Source organism: Pecten maximus, chromosome 8, assembly GCF_902652985.1.
Source record: "Pecten maximus chromosome 8, xPecMax1.1, whole genome shotgun sequence".
Taxonomy (NCBI): Eukaryota; Metazoa; Mollusca; class Bivalvia; order Pectinida; family Pectinidae; genus Pecten; species Pecten maximus.
In genome coordinates this window covers 30,484,088-30,497,454 of record NC_047022.1, presented here as the reverse complement: position 1 = coordinate 30,497,454, position 13,367 = coordinate 30,484,088, and the positions used below count along the sequence as shown (strand labels likewise).

At 33.9% G+C, this 13,367-nt stretch overlaps 1 protein-coding gene across 1 annotated transcript in view; it reads right to left on the bottom strand.

The window, feature by feature from the left end:
• Positions 1-3,559: 3,559 nt before the first annotated feature.
• The window catches only part of LOC117333170, a 75,051-nt gene continuing 65,243 nt past the window's right edge, over positions 3,560-13,367 (bottom strand). The window contains 1 exon segment of the mRNA XM_033892328.1: positions 3,560-11,640. Within this exon segment, the coding sequence (XP_033748219.1) occupies positions 11,603-11,640 (38 nt within the window). The 3' untranslated portion in view covers positions 3,560-11,602.

Sequence of the window (13,367 nt, the reverse complement as noted above, 5' to 3'; positions counted from 1 at the left end):
CTGGATATTTATTGGCGTCGGTAGTAGCAACTTATAATAGTGTTAGATTGTTACAATCACCAATGTCTGTATTCATTTTTCATTGGATGAGTCCGAGAGTCAAATATCAAAATATTGTATACCAATTTTCGAGTTTGTCACAGAAATTTCATTTGACATTCGGTTACAATTCAAAATCACAAGTGTGAAGGTGGGATAGTACACATTCTTCAGAGTTGCTGAAAAAAGAAATTCTATTGGTGGTACCCCTAAACAAAAACTGGAGTCCTGGGGTGAGGTAGATATTTTACTGGAATAGCCCCGAGATAGTACAAGTACACATTTTTCAGAGTTGATGAAAATAATTTGTTGTCCAATACCTTATCAATTGACCATAGAGAGAATGGGACATGAAAAGGACAAGTTATAGACATTTCCATTACTGTTGTTGTTTGTTTGTTTGTTACTGTGATGAAGTTAGATCATTGTGCCAAATTTCCTGTATGGTTTCTTACTTGTATTTGATCATTATGAGGTTATATATCAAAGGAAAGTTGTGTTATTTTCGACTATATGGATGGTTATAACTAATCCTCCAATAATGCAAAGCATATATACATAATACTTTAGAATTTGGACAACATCGATAATGACAGATCTATCAGATTTGATATTTTAATGTGATGAAAACGTCTAAAAATGTCTCTTTTTGTTTTCTTATCAAAATCTTTTATGTAAAATATATGAGAAACTGAAATTGTGAAATATGCCCGGAATTTTTTATAGTGAAGTTGGATCTCAAATCATTTAAATTTTTCTACTTTTTCTATAGTGTTTTTTTTTGTATTGTAAGAGTTAATTTCTTCATTACGAAGCACATTCCTGATACAGATATTGATAAAAATGGGTTTTGATGTTATTTTTTTATCAAAGAAATAAATCTAACACTTTTGTAGGTCAGTGAGCAAATTCGGAACGAATTCTCATGAATGTCAATTATGTTTCATATTGATATCTCAATGTAAAGCAGTTCAGTTGTAGCACTTCAACGGTTGCAAAAACATTAGTTTTATAGTTGGAAATAACATGCACTATTTTCAGTCTGCATAATAATGGGTGCTATCCCTCGCTTCTCAAATTAATTGGATTCTTCTGGTGGATATATGATCCTTTGTAGCTCAAGAGTGAAAATAAGTTAAATGAGACTTGTTTTAATTGATGAATAAGATGAACTGTCAGCCCTAGCTCTGCTTTTATATATACATGTATACCATTGCTGATTGTTGCATTGTTTATACGAGTCAAAATCACTGCAATGTATGCATACATGATACAGTGAAACATGAACTTTACAGTTTAGTTAATTGCATAAAACTCCTCCCTGATTTGATGTTCAACTTAAGATTAACAAGTTGTAGACAAGATCCATGTAGCTAAGCAAAATCTGAGAAGATTGATTTCTGTATTCAATAAAGGGCCTCCTTATGATTTGGGACTTGTTACTGCTATGGAAGTGTGTGATGGGTTGGATGGTTACTGCTATGGAAGTGTGTGATGGGTTGGATGGAAATGTTTACTGCCTTGTGTGTACTTACCTGTTACATCTCTGTTGTTAAGATGATATTAATTCTTTAGTAGATTAAGATTTTTATTTGTTTTGATTACCTACGATCATGTTCTTGAAAGTCTGTGTGCATATGATGTTGGTCCCACAAAAACATGTTACTGATGAACACACTTTTGCTTTGGGCCTATTGGGCAGCTTGATGTTATTCTGCTGAATATTATTAGATCATTGTGTTGAAATACTGTTTTGTTGGATGAGAAAAAATCAAATATCCACCTAAATTATGAAATGATTCAAATTTTTAATATGTCAATGTCTTTAATGATGTTGAGAACTGCAATACACAACTGGTTGTCTTGTTGTAACTATGGTACTGTCCGCAAATTAATTCAGTTCCAAGTTTCATCAAATTTTGTCCAATACAACAAATTTTGACGAGATTTTTTTCTGTATGGTGAATATTGAAGTTTTGTTAAGTTCTTTTAATAGCTTTGTCTAGGGACCCTATGAAGGGTTCTTATCAAATCTATACCCAAATGCCAAGTTTACAGGAGAAAATGTAGTGTACAAAACGTGTAACCACATCAATTCATGTTCTCTCCATTATTTTGTAAATATATGACCCACGCAATGTAAATAGATTTGATACTAGTTTATACCGGCTGCAGACCATGTCTGTTACACATGTATAGTTTATGTCGGTGTTACCAGGATAAGAGTGTACTAGACCCTATGAATATTTTAGACTGTAAACATGGTTATAATAAATGATATAAGAATTTTTTGCGCCTGGTTTTGTCATTTTATCTTGATGTGAAGGGCTAGAGAGCTTTAAACCTGGAACGGCATCTGTCTTCTTTCAAGGCTACTCCAAAACATTTCGGACTAAATTTCCTATTGTGCAGCAGTGGGTAATTCATTGGCAGAGTGGTCGAGTCCAATAGAGGATTAACTAGAGGCCTAGAGGGCCTGCATAGCTCACCTGGATATTTCAGTAATCATGGCAAAATACTCTAACTTAAGTTATAGAGATAAAGTATCTGAAACTTTTTTTTTTTTTTGCAATATTTCTCCTATTGGGGGCCCCCTTTTTCCCCACCCCAAGGGCGTCACATCCTTCATTTATAAAAAATATACAACACTGCCAAATAATTCTCCAGACCAAATTTCATCAAAATCCATTTAGTTGTTAAGGATTAGTAGCTTTTTAAAAAGATTTACCTTTTTGCCCAGGTGAACCAAAAAAAAAAGTTAATAATATTATTACAAAGGGCAATAACTCTAAGTTACTGTCGAAAATTTTTTGAACTCGTCCAAGATCTTTGTGATATCTGACTACATACAAAGTTTCATCAAACATGGTTGATATTAACTCAAGTTATTCATGAGGCAATTGTTGAAAGACGGACGCCACGGTATGGCATAAACTGACCTTGGTCCTTTGGACCAGGTACGTGTTAGCTAAAAATTGGAATGCTTTGATCATAATATTTTAAATTATTTGAATTAGATTAAATGACCTAGTTTATAAATATATTGTTCACACATCCTTCTCTGAAGAATGAAACTTTAAACAATAGTAATCCTTATATTTTTTTGTTTGATGCAGATTTCATTCCCTCACATAAATACATAATCTGTCGACGATGGCCGTGTTTATTTTATATATATTTTTTTTTTTTATATATATTATACACAAATACATGTAGGGTCACAATTGCATTTGACACAAGTGAACAAATAGGAGGCAGAAATTGAAGAGTGGTGTCGGAGCACGATTGAACAGAACGGTGATGACATAAGGCAACAGATTTAGACTATTTGCCTACAAAAAGAGTATTTGTAATAGTAATTATCACCGTGATTTTGCATTGAAAAAACTTTCTAAAGCCTTCAGTGAGCTATTTAAACAGAAGTATTTCATAGAACTTTACTGTATTACAATTTTCAATAAGATAATAATGCTTCAGGCCAATGTAAAATAAGATCATCAAAGTAAGAACATGACACATGTTTATTCAGTAAGCATTTTATTTCCAAGGTATACCGACTGCTGTTGACAATGACACAGAAAACAGTAATAATATAAATATTACGGGCATTATGTTTTATCAATATAAGTTTGTAAAATCTACAAACTTTTCACAAAATTAATCCAAAAAAGTGTTCTTTTTGAACCATATTTTCGAACTAGGCTTGTTTGACTGCATCACGAATTGATAAAGGAAAAAAATAACAGTTAACAAGGAAATTAATAATTGGTGATTTTCCAGTTTTTAAAAATTATTTTGTATAATATTCAGAATGGAAAGGTCTCAACCTTGGCACAAACTGATTATTTGCCCCTGAATCCTCACCTCTGGAAACGCCTATGGTATACATAAATATACAATACTCATCTTTCAAAACATTAAAGCATTTAGATTTGTAATACAAAATAATTAGGGAAACATTTCAAATGCTAGCCAATAGCCAAAGCTAGTTAATTTCAACTCTCATACAAGGACTCCTGCAGTGCTGGTGGAGGGAAGGAATGTGGCTGTCGGGTATATGGGGGGGGGCATAATATTTATCTGGCTAATATTCAGTGACATAAATGAAATTACTTCAGAATAATGTAAATCAATTCTCCACTTAGCCTGGTAAGCTCCCATTGGAGAGGGAATACTGTTATTGACTAACTCCTAATGTAGAACATCATGATTTAAGGTGGTACTTGTCAGCAGGGGTAAAACAAAGCTGCTGTCCTAAGAGAGCACCAATGATTGGTCTAACTGATAGAACTTTGAACTGTAAAAGGCACATTAAGGAGAGGCTTGGGTAGAGCAGACAGCAGAAAAAGTTGATATCCATCCAAAATGCAATTAATGTCCCACCTGATAAAGCCATATATCAGTTGTATATCAAGATATTTACTCAATTTTAAAGTCTCTTGTGATAATACAGCATCTGCTGTCACAATAGATAGAACTGGCCATACTTAAGAAGGACTTCTTGTGGAACGACAATGAAGATAATTAGTGAGTCCATTCCACCAGTGCCTCATATGGTTCTGTTTGTGTTGAGTACAACTGTAAAATGGATCTATAAGGAATCATTTGACACTAATTACACTAAGAATCTATTAAATGCAAAATATTGAAATGCCCAATTTGAGACAGTATTCAAAATATATGAAAAATAATATAAAAAGTAAACCTGACACAATTGTCACAAGAATTAATCATATGGTATAATAATAGGTTGTATGGGTTCAAACACTACCAGTACTGAAGGTATTGTCCAGTTTTACTCGACAAGCTATATATATTCTGCAAAGTGTACCAGCACAATTCATAAAGAAAAACTAAAAAGAAATAAATATTTTTTTTTTTTTATGTATTCACTAAAAGAAATTCTGTTAGAAATACAAAACACAATAACATAACTTTTTTTTCACTAACAACTTAGAAGGAATTAAAACTTGATTTTATCAGTATCTGCTAATGATAGAGAGCTAAAAAGCAAAGGAATAATATGTTTACAAGATCAAAGAGTTTCGTAAAAGAAAATGCATTTACTGTGTTGATGTGTTTCGAAAACCAAATGGTTCCTTTGTCAAGCTGTGAATGTGAAATTGCTCAGGACATGTAGTCCATAAAATGTAAAATGAAGAACCCATATATTGTATAGAGTAATCTATAATAAAAAACAGTGACATATCAAATTCTTCATAGTTGCAAGTTTTCATATGGTTAAAAAGAATATTACTCATTTTTTAAAACTTTTTTTTTCATAGAAACATATAAATATCTTCCAAATGTGTTTTAGTGAATAATCAGATTCTTTACAGAGATGTAAATTTTTATTTGTTTCAAAGGAATAGTAACTTCTTTACAACATACACACACATTATGGTTGATTTACTGTACATTTCCAACCTCTTTCATAACATACCACAAAATATTGTGTCGACCTGAATGTAAACTTACTGTTGTTCAATAGTTAGTTTGACCCAATCCTAGTTAATATCAATAAGATGAGAATTATAAGTAATGTAGTAGTAGTTAAGCATTTTTTCTGGAAGATTTAAGCATTTTTTACTGGAAGATTAATAAGTAATGTTAGTAGTTAGAAAATGTTCTGGTTATGCAAAAATATTTTGAGAATTACCTAGAATAACATGTTTTGTATCATACAATGTAATTGAGATAAAGATCATGAACAAGGCCGGCCAGACAGCCAGCACTGCAGGAGTCCACACAATCAGTAAACCTCGCACACAACCACAGGAGGGTCAACATCTCTAGCTACTAAAGGTTTGTCACCACATCAGAATGTTTTGTCAAAATTTTCACTAAATGTACTTCCACAATCACATATTTCAAATATTTCCCTTCAGGAAATGTTGACTTACGTAAGTCTCTTTTCTGTAAACTTGGTACCATCTAACATTGTTAGGTTTAACTGTACATTACACAAGGGTGCTAAGAACAATAAAACGTCTCCTTTTATGTGTGGTCGCATTGTGGATATAGATACAACCTCATTTACTTTTGTTGCTAGGTGATAATGATTAGTTTGCCGACCACAGTATGCTAGTGGACATTACCCTACAAACAAATGAGTTGTGCCTACAGCAATGCTGTTTGGTTTAACCATATACACCAATGGGTTGAGTTTAAATAGAGCAATGCTGGTTGGTGAAACCATATACATGAATGGGTTGTACTTATTTACAGCATTGCTGTTTGGTTTAACCATATACACGTGTACGAATTGGTTGAGTTTAAATAGAGCAATGCTGGTTGGTGTAACCATATACATGTACGTGATTGGGATGTTCATGACTACAGCATTGCTGTTTGGTTTAACCACATACACCAATGAGTTGAATTTTACTACAGCATTGCTGATTGGTGTGACCACATACATGAATGGGCTGTTCTTAACTACAGCGTTGCTGGTTGGTGTGACTATATACATGAATGGGCTGTTCTTAACTACAGCATTGCTGGTTGGTTTAACCATATACACATACTCATTAATTCTTTATCAAACTTAGGACCACAGGCCCCAACAATCTGATGAAGCATTCACAAAAATACAGGCCCAAACCAAACTGGATGTTTTCACAAATAACTGTGTGATTTCCAGGATTTCCCCTGATAGATGAAGTGATCCTAGCAGCCTCCTGTGGTAAAACATGATTACATAACCATGGCAACATTTAGGCCAATTTCTTATATCAGAAGTGCTTGATTAGTGGCATACATATTAACACATCATGGGAAGTCTCATGCAGTTATTAAAAAATTTCTTTGATAAATTATTTCAATATCATAATTCAATAGTTCACCAAAATATCATATTTTTCCAGGAAAATGATTAATAAATAACAACCTATTTAACACAGCACTTTTAGAGATCATCAAATTAAGTACTGGTAATATGAACATAGATTAATGTACTTTCCTTCGAATCTGTAAACGGTTTCATGCTTTTTACAATATATATATTGAGGTTAAAGAGATTCCAGCCACTTAAGATAGTAATGCCCTAGTTGATGTATTACCATGGTTACAATCATATCAACACTCCTAAAACAAAACAGAAGGAAACATAAAACAGTTCCTCATTGTTTACCTCAAAACAAACGTCTTCCTTGCAATAATTAACTAAACAAAAAGAATCCAGGAAAAATAAAATGGAAAATAATTGCAAGTATCATCATAATTATATCATAATCATAACTATGTAACATAATTCATACACATACAATTATTCCTCACCAGTGCCCAGTGTGTGTCTCCCGTACTGGGCGATAACACCTTCATTGTTTCACACCAATAACTACATTGCTATCATGCTCCCCAATCTGAGAATGATGCATGTATACAAACCCCTACCGATCAACGGTTGACTTGTATCAAAGTATTGTGTTAACCAAACTTACGTGTGTCCTATTTATAGACCAGTGTCGCTGTAGGCTAATACACCTACACCTGATCTGTTCAGCTTTTTATTGTACCTAACGTGCACAATCTAAAATCGGATTCTATACAAATACATTTATGCATGTCATACACTTTTAATTTTTGTAATCAGAACGTTGTACTTGTACATTATACATAGCCACACGAGGTGAAATAATTCCTTAGCTCGTATTTGGGAATATTTCCTAATGATGTCAAAACGGACAATTCTGTGAAGTTCTCTGTAAATAGCACATCGTTTCGGAGACGGTATCTTATAGCATGAAATACGTGCTCCACAACATTGAATTGTGGGGAATATGGCGGTTGAAAAATCAAGTTTACACCTTCATTGTTCAGCAAAGCTCTCAACATTCTCTCCACAGCATGTTGAAAATACAGGGTTGCCAAGATAGTTTGTTTGACGCTATGCTTCTTCAAAACAATTGACCATTTCCATGGCATTGGATGGTCCTTGTATCACGTCATAATACTGTAGTCTAATCCGAAATAGCCACAACATGCATTCACAGTAAGTGTCCTATTGCTTGCATACCTCTGGATTTCATATGATTTTGTACCATGCGAGCTGTGACCATATGTTGTGTTGCCAGCTGTTGTAACTACCGAGGCCTCGTCGAAAAAAAATGCATTTCATTAGGGTCTAGTTGAGAAGACTGGCAAAAGTGAAAACCCCACACATACTTTCAGTTTCGTTGATTTACCTGTGCAGTATATAGGCTTTGTGACACTGGTCTATAAATAGCACACGTGTATGTTATAGGCTAACACAATACTTTGATACAAGTCAACTGTTGATCAGTAGGGGTTTGTATACAGGCACCGTTCTCAGATGTGGTAGCATGACAGTAACACTAGTACTCTAGTTGTGGAACATCCTGTGACCTCTGACATTCTGCCATGACCTTGTGACATTGCAGGACATTGCCCTTGTCCTAATAGACTGACACAGGCCTGATCCACAACTCTTGTATACAAACACATACCATTTTTATAAGTTGATCTTCTATACATAGCTCCCTGTTAACCCCTGTTCCAATCATTCAAAACGTTCTTTCTATAAATAAATTCCATTGATCTTAAATTTTTACTCAAGTTTTTACAATTATTACTTTTTTTCTACATTTTGAAATAATTAAATTTCCAATAATCACATCCATTTTACAAACATGAAATGAAAAAAAGTTATGAAAATAGTTTGTTGAGCAAATAAAAACTTTGAAGAATCATTCGGGTGAATACAACACAGGAGCCAGTATATAAACAAAGTATACATTATTTATGGATTAACAGCATTACATGCCTGTATATATAATATATATATATATCATTTAACAATTTTAACAAATTTCTTAATTAAACCAACACAAATATTACAAAGGGTAAAATAAACTTTTCTTTCAGATATGCAGTGCAAAAATATCAAAAGTTCTGGGTATCATGGAACACAGTGTTTCTATGGCTAAAATGCAGGTATTCCAACAGCTTATTGTCTGACACGTCAACAGACATACATTGATACAATAATGACCTACTGATGAAACCTGTGACACGGTCAAAAGAGGAATGTTGTTACTGATAAAACAGAGGTCTCCCTCCACTGCCACAAGTGTTTAACCTCACCGTTACTTGTACACTTCTATTCTATCTTCATTTTTCTAAAATTGTAAATAAATGCTTTAAAAACCTCTTGTTTTTACCTGAATTGATAGACACAGTTTTGTGTAAAAGACTTGGAAACTGTTGATTGTAACAGATGTAATAAGTAATATAACAATGCACCAATCAAATACAAACGAATCTGTTCTAATTCTGATATCAAGCAAAGCAAGTTTTTAAATTATGTTTTACCAACAAAAATCTGCTTCCAGAGGCTTTTTTTCATCAATTGAATCAGTTGAAAATAAAAATCTATGTTTCTTGTTTTTTCATTTAAATGTGTAGAGACAAATTAATGAATAATGACACCCACATCAACCCTACATAGTGTTGTGACCAAACCCCAACAAAGTGATAACGTATAAAACTATACTCAAAATATCAAGCTCAATTTTATGATCAGGGAAATAAAAATAATTTCAGGTTTTAAGAAGTTAAGGATAATAACAAACATTCACTAAATAATAAACAATACATTTGATAAAGAAATAAACAAATATAAAAATCAATTAAAACACTTTTTGTTTGTGGACTTTGATGTTAAGTGGGAGGTAATAGATTTTTCAATTTAAACATATAAACAAATAAGGCCTAAATAACATGTGTTTCCGCTAACATGTCAGAAAAATTTGTGTAAGCCGGTCAGATAATCTTTACATCATTTTAAATAGGTTTAACTAAGGCTATATAGAGAAGGAATCTTGAGACTGGCCAAAAACACACAGCTAGGCACGGAAATATTGGTGTTGTCAGGTTAAGCGGAAACACAAGTAAATTTTTTGAGGCATAATAGAAAACAGAGATTTTACTTTTTCTAATATGTTCAATATGTCCCATGTCACCTGAGCTATTCAACAACAATATAACATTACAAGAATATCTAAATCCTAGGTCTCTTAAAAGTATTTTGGCATTTACAAAATTTGTTCAAAACCATTCTGCCTCATGTTAACAATGTGAATGGCTGATACTGTACATCTGTTTGTACACTTTGTAGGGAGTAATAAGTTGGCACCACATTGCCTTTGTCAATATCTGTTTATTGTATTTCTCATCACCCTCTACTATTTAAGTCAATTGCAATGTTTTTTCCCTGTCTATATCATAAACTTTATTTTACAACTGTGAAATAAGTTACATCAACTTAGACTGATCACCCTTGTTGGCCCTGATTTAGTACAAGGTCTTTAGGAATTGTAGAAATACAACTGTTTGCATCCAAGGTTAAACCTTCAATTTCACAATATAGTACCATTACTTTCCCCCACCCCCACCCTAATCTTTCGAAACAGAAATATATACAAAGTATTTCATAATTACTAAAAAAAATTGCTGAAAATCCCAATTTATATACTGTTAGAGCAATGATACTGTATGGACCAACAGGGTAGGTCATTTCTCTCTTTTGGTTACATGAAACCAAAATATTTTCTTTATGTTTTTTTTTTTTTTTTTTAATATATATATATATAGTGGAAGGTGGCTTCATTCATTACAAATGCAAGCTTACTCAATTATCTCTGTGATATATACACATATATCAGCAGGCTTAAAAAACCTTTTCAACACATAAACGGTATAATAACTCTTACACACTATTCCTTGAAAATATAGCATTGTAAGATTGTTTTAGAAATTTTCATTGTTTCCAGACCTGTAAAAACAATGAAATACAAGATAAAGTACCAGTAGACCAAAATCTTACAGTACATGACATCCCTGTCTATACACTTAAAAATATCCACGTTTTACCCCTGACATGGAAAAAATAGACTTCCCAATTAACATACATGTATTTCTATTTTTTTAAAGCATTTTTGATAAATTTTCATTTTATTTTGACTAATGATAAAAAACTGCATGAAAAGCAGTCGGTAAAAGTTGAGACATGTCATCAATTATGAGGTTGTGAGCTATGTCTTGTACAAAGCATCTACTGTAGCAGCGACTCATGTTCCTATCGGAGCAATGTTATTAATAGTTAAAAAATATTTGTAGAAGTCAGAATATCCCTTCAGGGATTCTGAAGCTTGAAAACCCCATCATGGTTAACAATCCTTTCTGGTTATTCCTCAATCCCTAAATTCACATAGATTTTATTCTCTAACTTTCTAACACTGTCTAAACAGCTACAATTACATCAAAATAGCTTTGTGAACAAATGCATGTTTTCACTCGATAACAAAAATACAATGTCTATGTCAATGCAAAATAGACAACAGTGGCAAATAAATATAAGGATTTATAATTATAAGGCTTGTACAGACATGGGCGGTAGGCAGACATAAGCTCATGTGTCTACAGGAAGGTAACAGTAGTTGTTGGTTGGAGTTGTTGGGTTGTCTCCCCTCATCCTTTCTCTGAACACTGTACTGAAATGTTTCCATGACAACAGGGTGGTGTGATGTGTTAATGCTGTGTGTTACTCAGAGCTGCTGTACACAACTACATCGGCTGGATCTGTAAAGATATGTAGAACAAACAGTATTATCACAGCCTATAGGTCTAGCTGTAATATCAGTCCATCACTGTGGTTCAGATTGGACGAGATTTATAGATTACACTATCCGACATAACAGACCTGGTTACTCAATGTTACTCCACATACCAGATACAACAGGTAACACACACATGAAAAGCAGAGTTAAGTAGTAAAGATTTAGATTGTCTCATACAATGAATTGGCTAGTAAACTTAAAATACTGCAGTAGATACAATGTTTGACATTGTTCTTCCGTAGGGAGGTATTTTGGACTGGTTTGGAGAGACAATCCAATTTGTTATCTCCACCTCTCATAATTCTATTTAGAATATATTTGGTTACCTCAAATACTAAGGGTCCCCCCCCTCCCCCCCCCCCCCCCCCCCCCCCCCCCCCCACCTCAAATACTAAGGTTCCCCCCCCTCCCCCTAAGTGGCGGAGTTCAGCTGTACTTATGGACAGGTTTGGAAGGTACAATGGATAGGTTTGGGAGATACTATGGACAGGTTTGAGAGGTACTATGAATAGGTTTGGGAGGATGGACAGGTTTGGGAGGTACTATGGACAGGTTTCAGATATTTTATTGACAGGTTTGAGAGATTGTATTTACAGGTTTAGGAGGTATATATGGACTGCTGTGGGACGTCTTTGTGTGCAGGTTTTATAAGACTTCTAGTAGTCTACATGTATATCTCATTCACTTTAACCCACAGGAACATGTTCCTGTGACCAGTCAATAGGTGAGGTAGGAATTGGCCCATGGGGTTAATTATTCATTCTGGGTCATAGCAACATGTCAAGTTCCTGTGTTTGGTTTGGTTTGGTTTGTTTTTGTTTAACGTCCTATTTACAGCCAGGGTCATTTAAGGACGTGCCAGGTTTTGGAGGTGGAGGAAAGCCGGAGTACCCGGAGAAAAACCACCGACCTACGGTCAGTACCTGACAACTGCCCCACGTAGGTTTCGAACTCGCAACCCAGTGGTGGAGGGCTAGTGTTAAAGTGTCGGGACACCTTAACCACTCGGCCACCGCGGCCCCTAGTTCCTGTGTCTTAATCCCAGTCTGGATCTCATCAATTTGACAGATCAATATACCATATATGACCTAATAAAGGCGCAGGTAATTGACAGTCGGGGTGCCCTGAGTAAGATTTGTTATTCTGAAGTTTTATGAAACAGACTATACCGTATAGCAGAATATCCAAGGCTGTGGAAACAGTGAAATATTCAATCATAAAAATATTTCAGATGAAGATATCACATTGAGTATTCATCATCATATATTAAGCTTAAACATCACTTGAACATTCCTGTAAACTTGTAAACCATGCTAGCTGTTCTTTAGAACAGAGAACGCGTGTTCCACCATTTATGTTCAAATGGAACTCTTTTGTATTCTATTTATAGACACAGGTGATTTCCCAGATCATATCAGACATCGTTTTCTTTGACCTAATAATTGATTTACAATGTCTTTTACTAGCTTTCTGTTCTTAACAACATTTAGTTAACAATGAATTAGGTCTTTTACTTGATCTTCAAATAAATATGGTAGCGTGCTAGTTATTGATAAGTAATTTGTATGTGTGTTTAGCATTAGTTTCCTCACACTTTGTAGACATCTGTATCACTGAATAGACAAAATGTGGTGAAAACTTCTGTTCCAGTGACTTAATTGGTTTAAGAAAATTGAACAAATAAAGTAG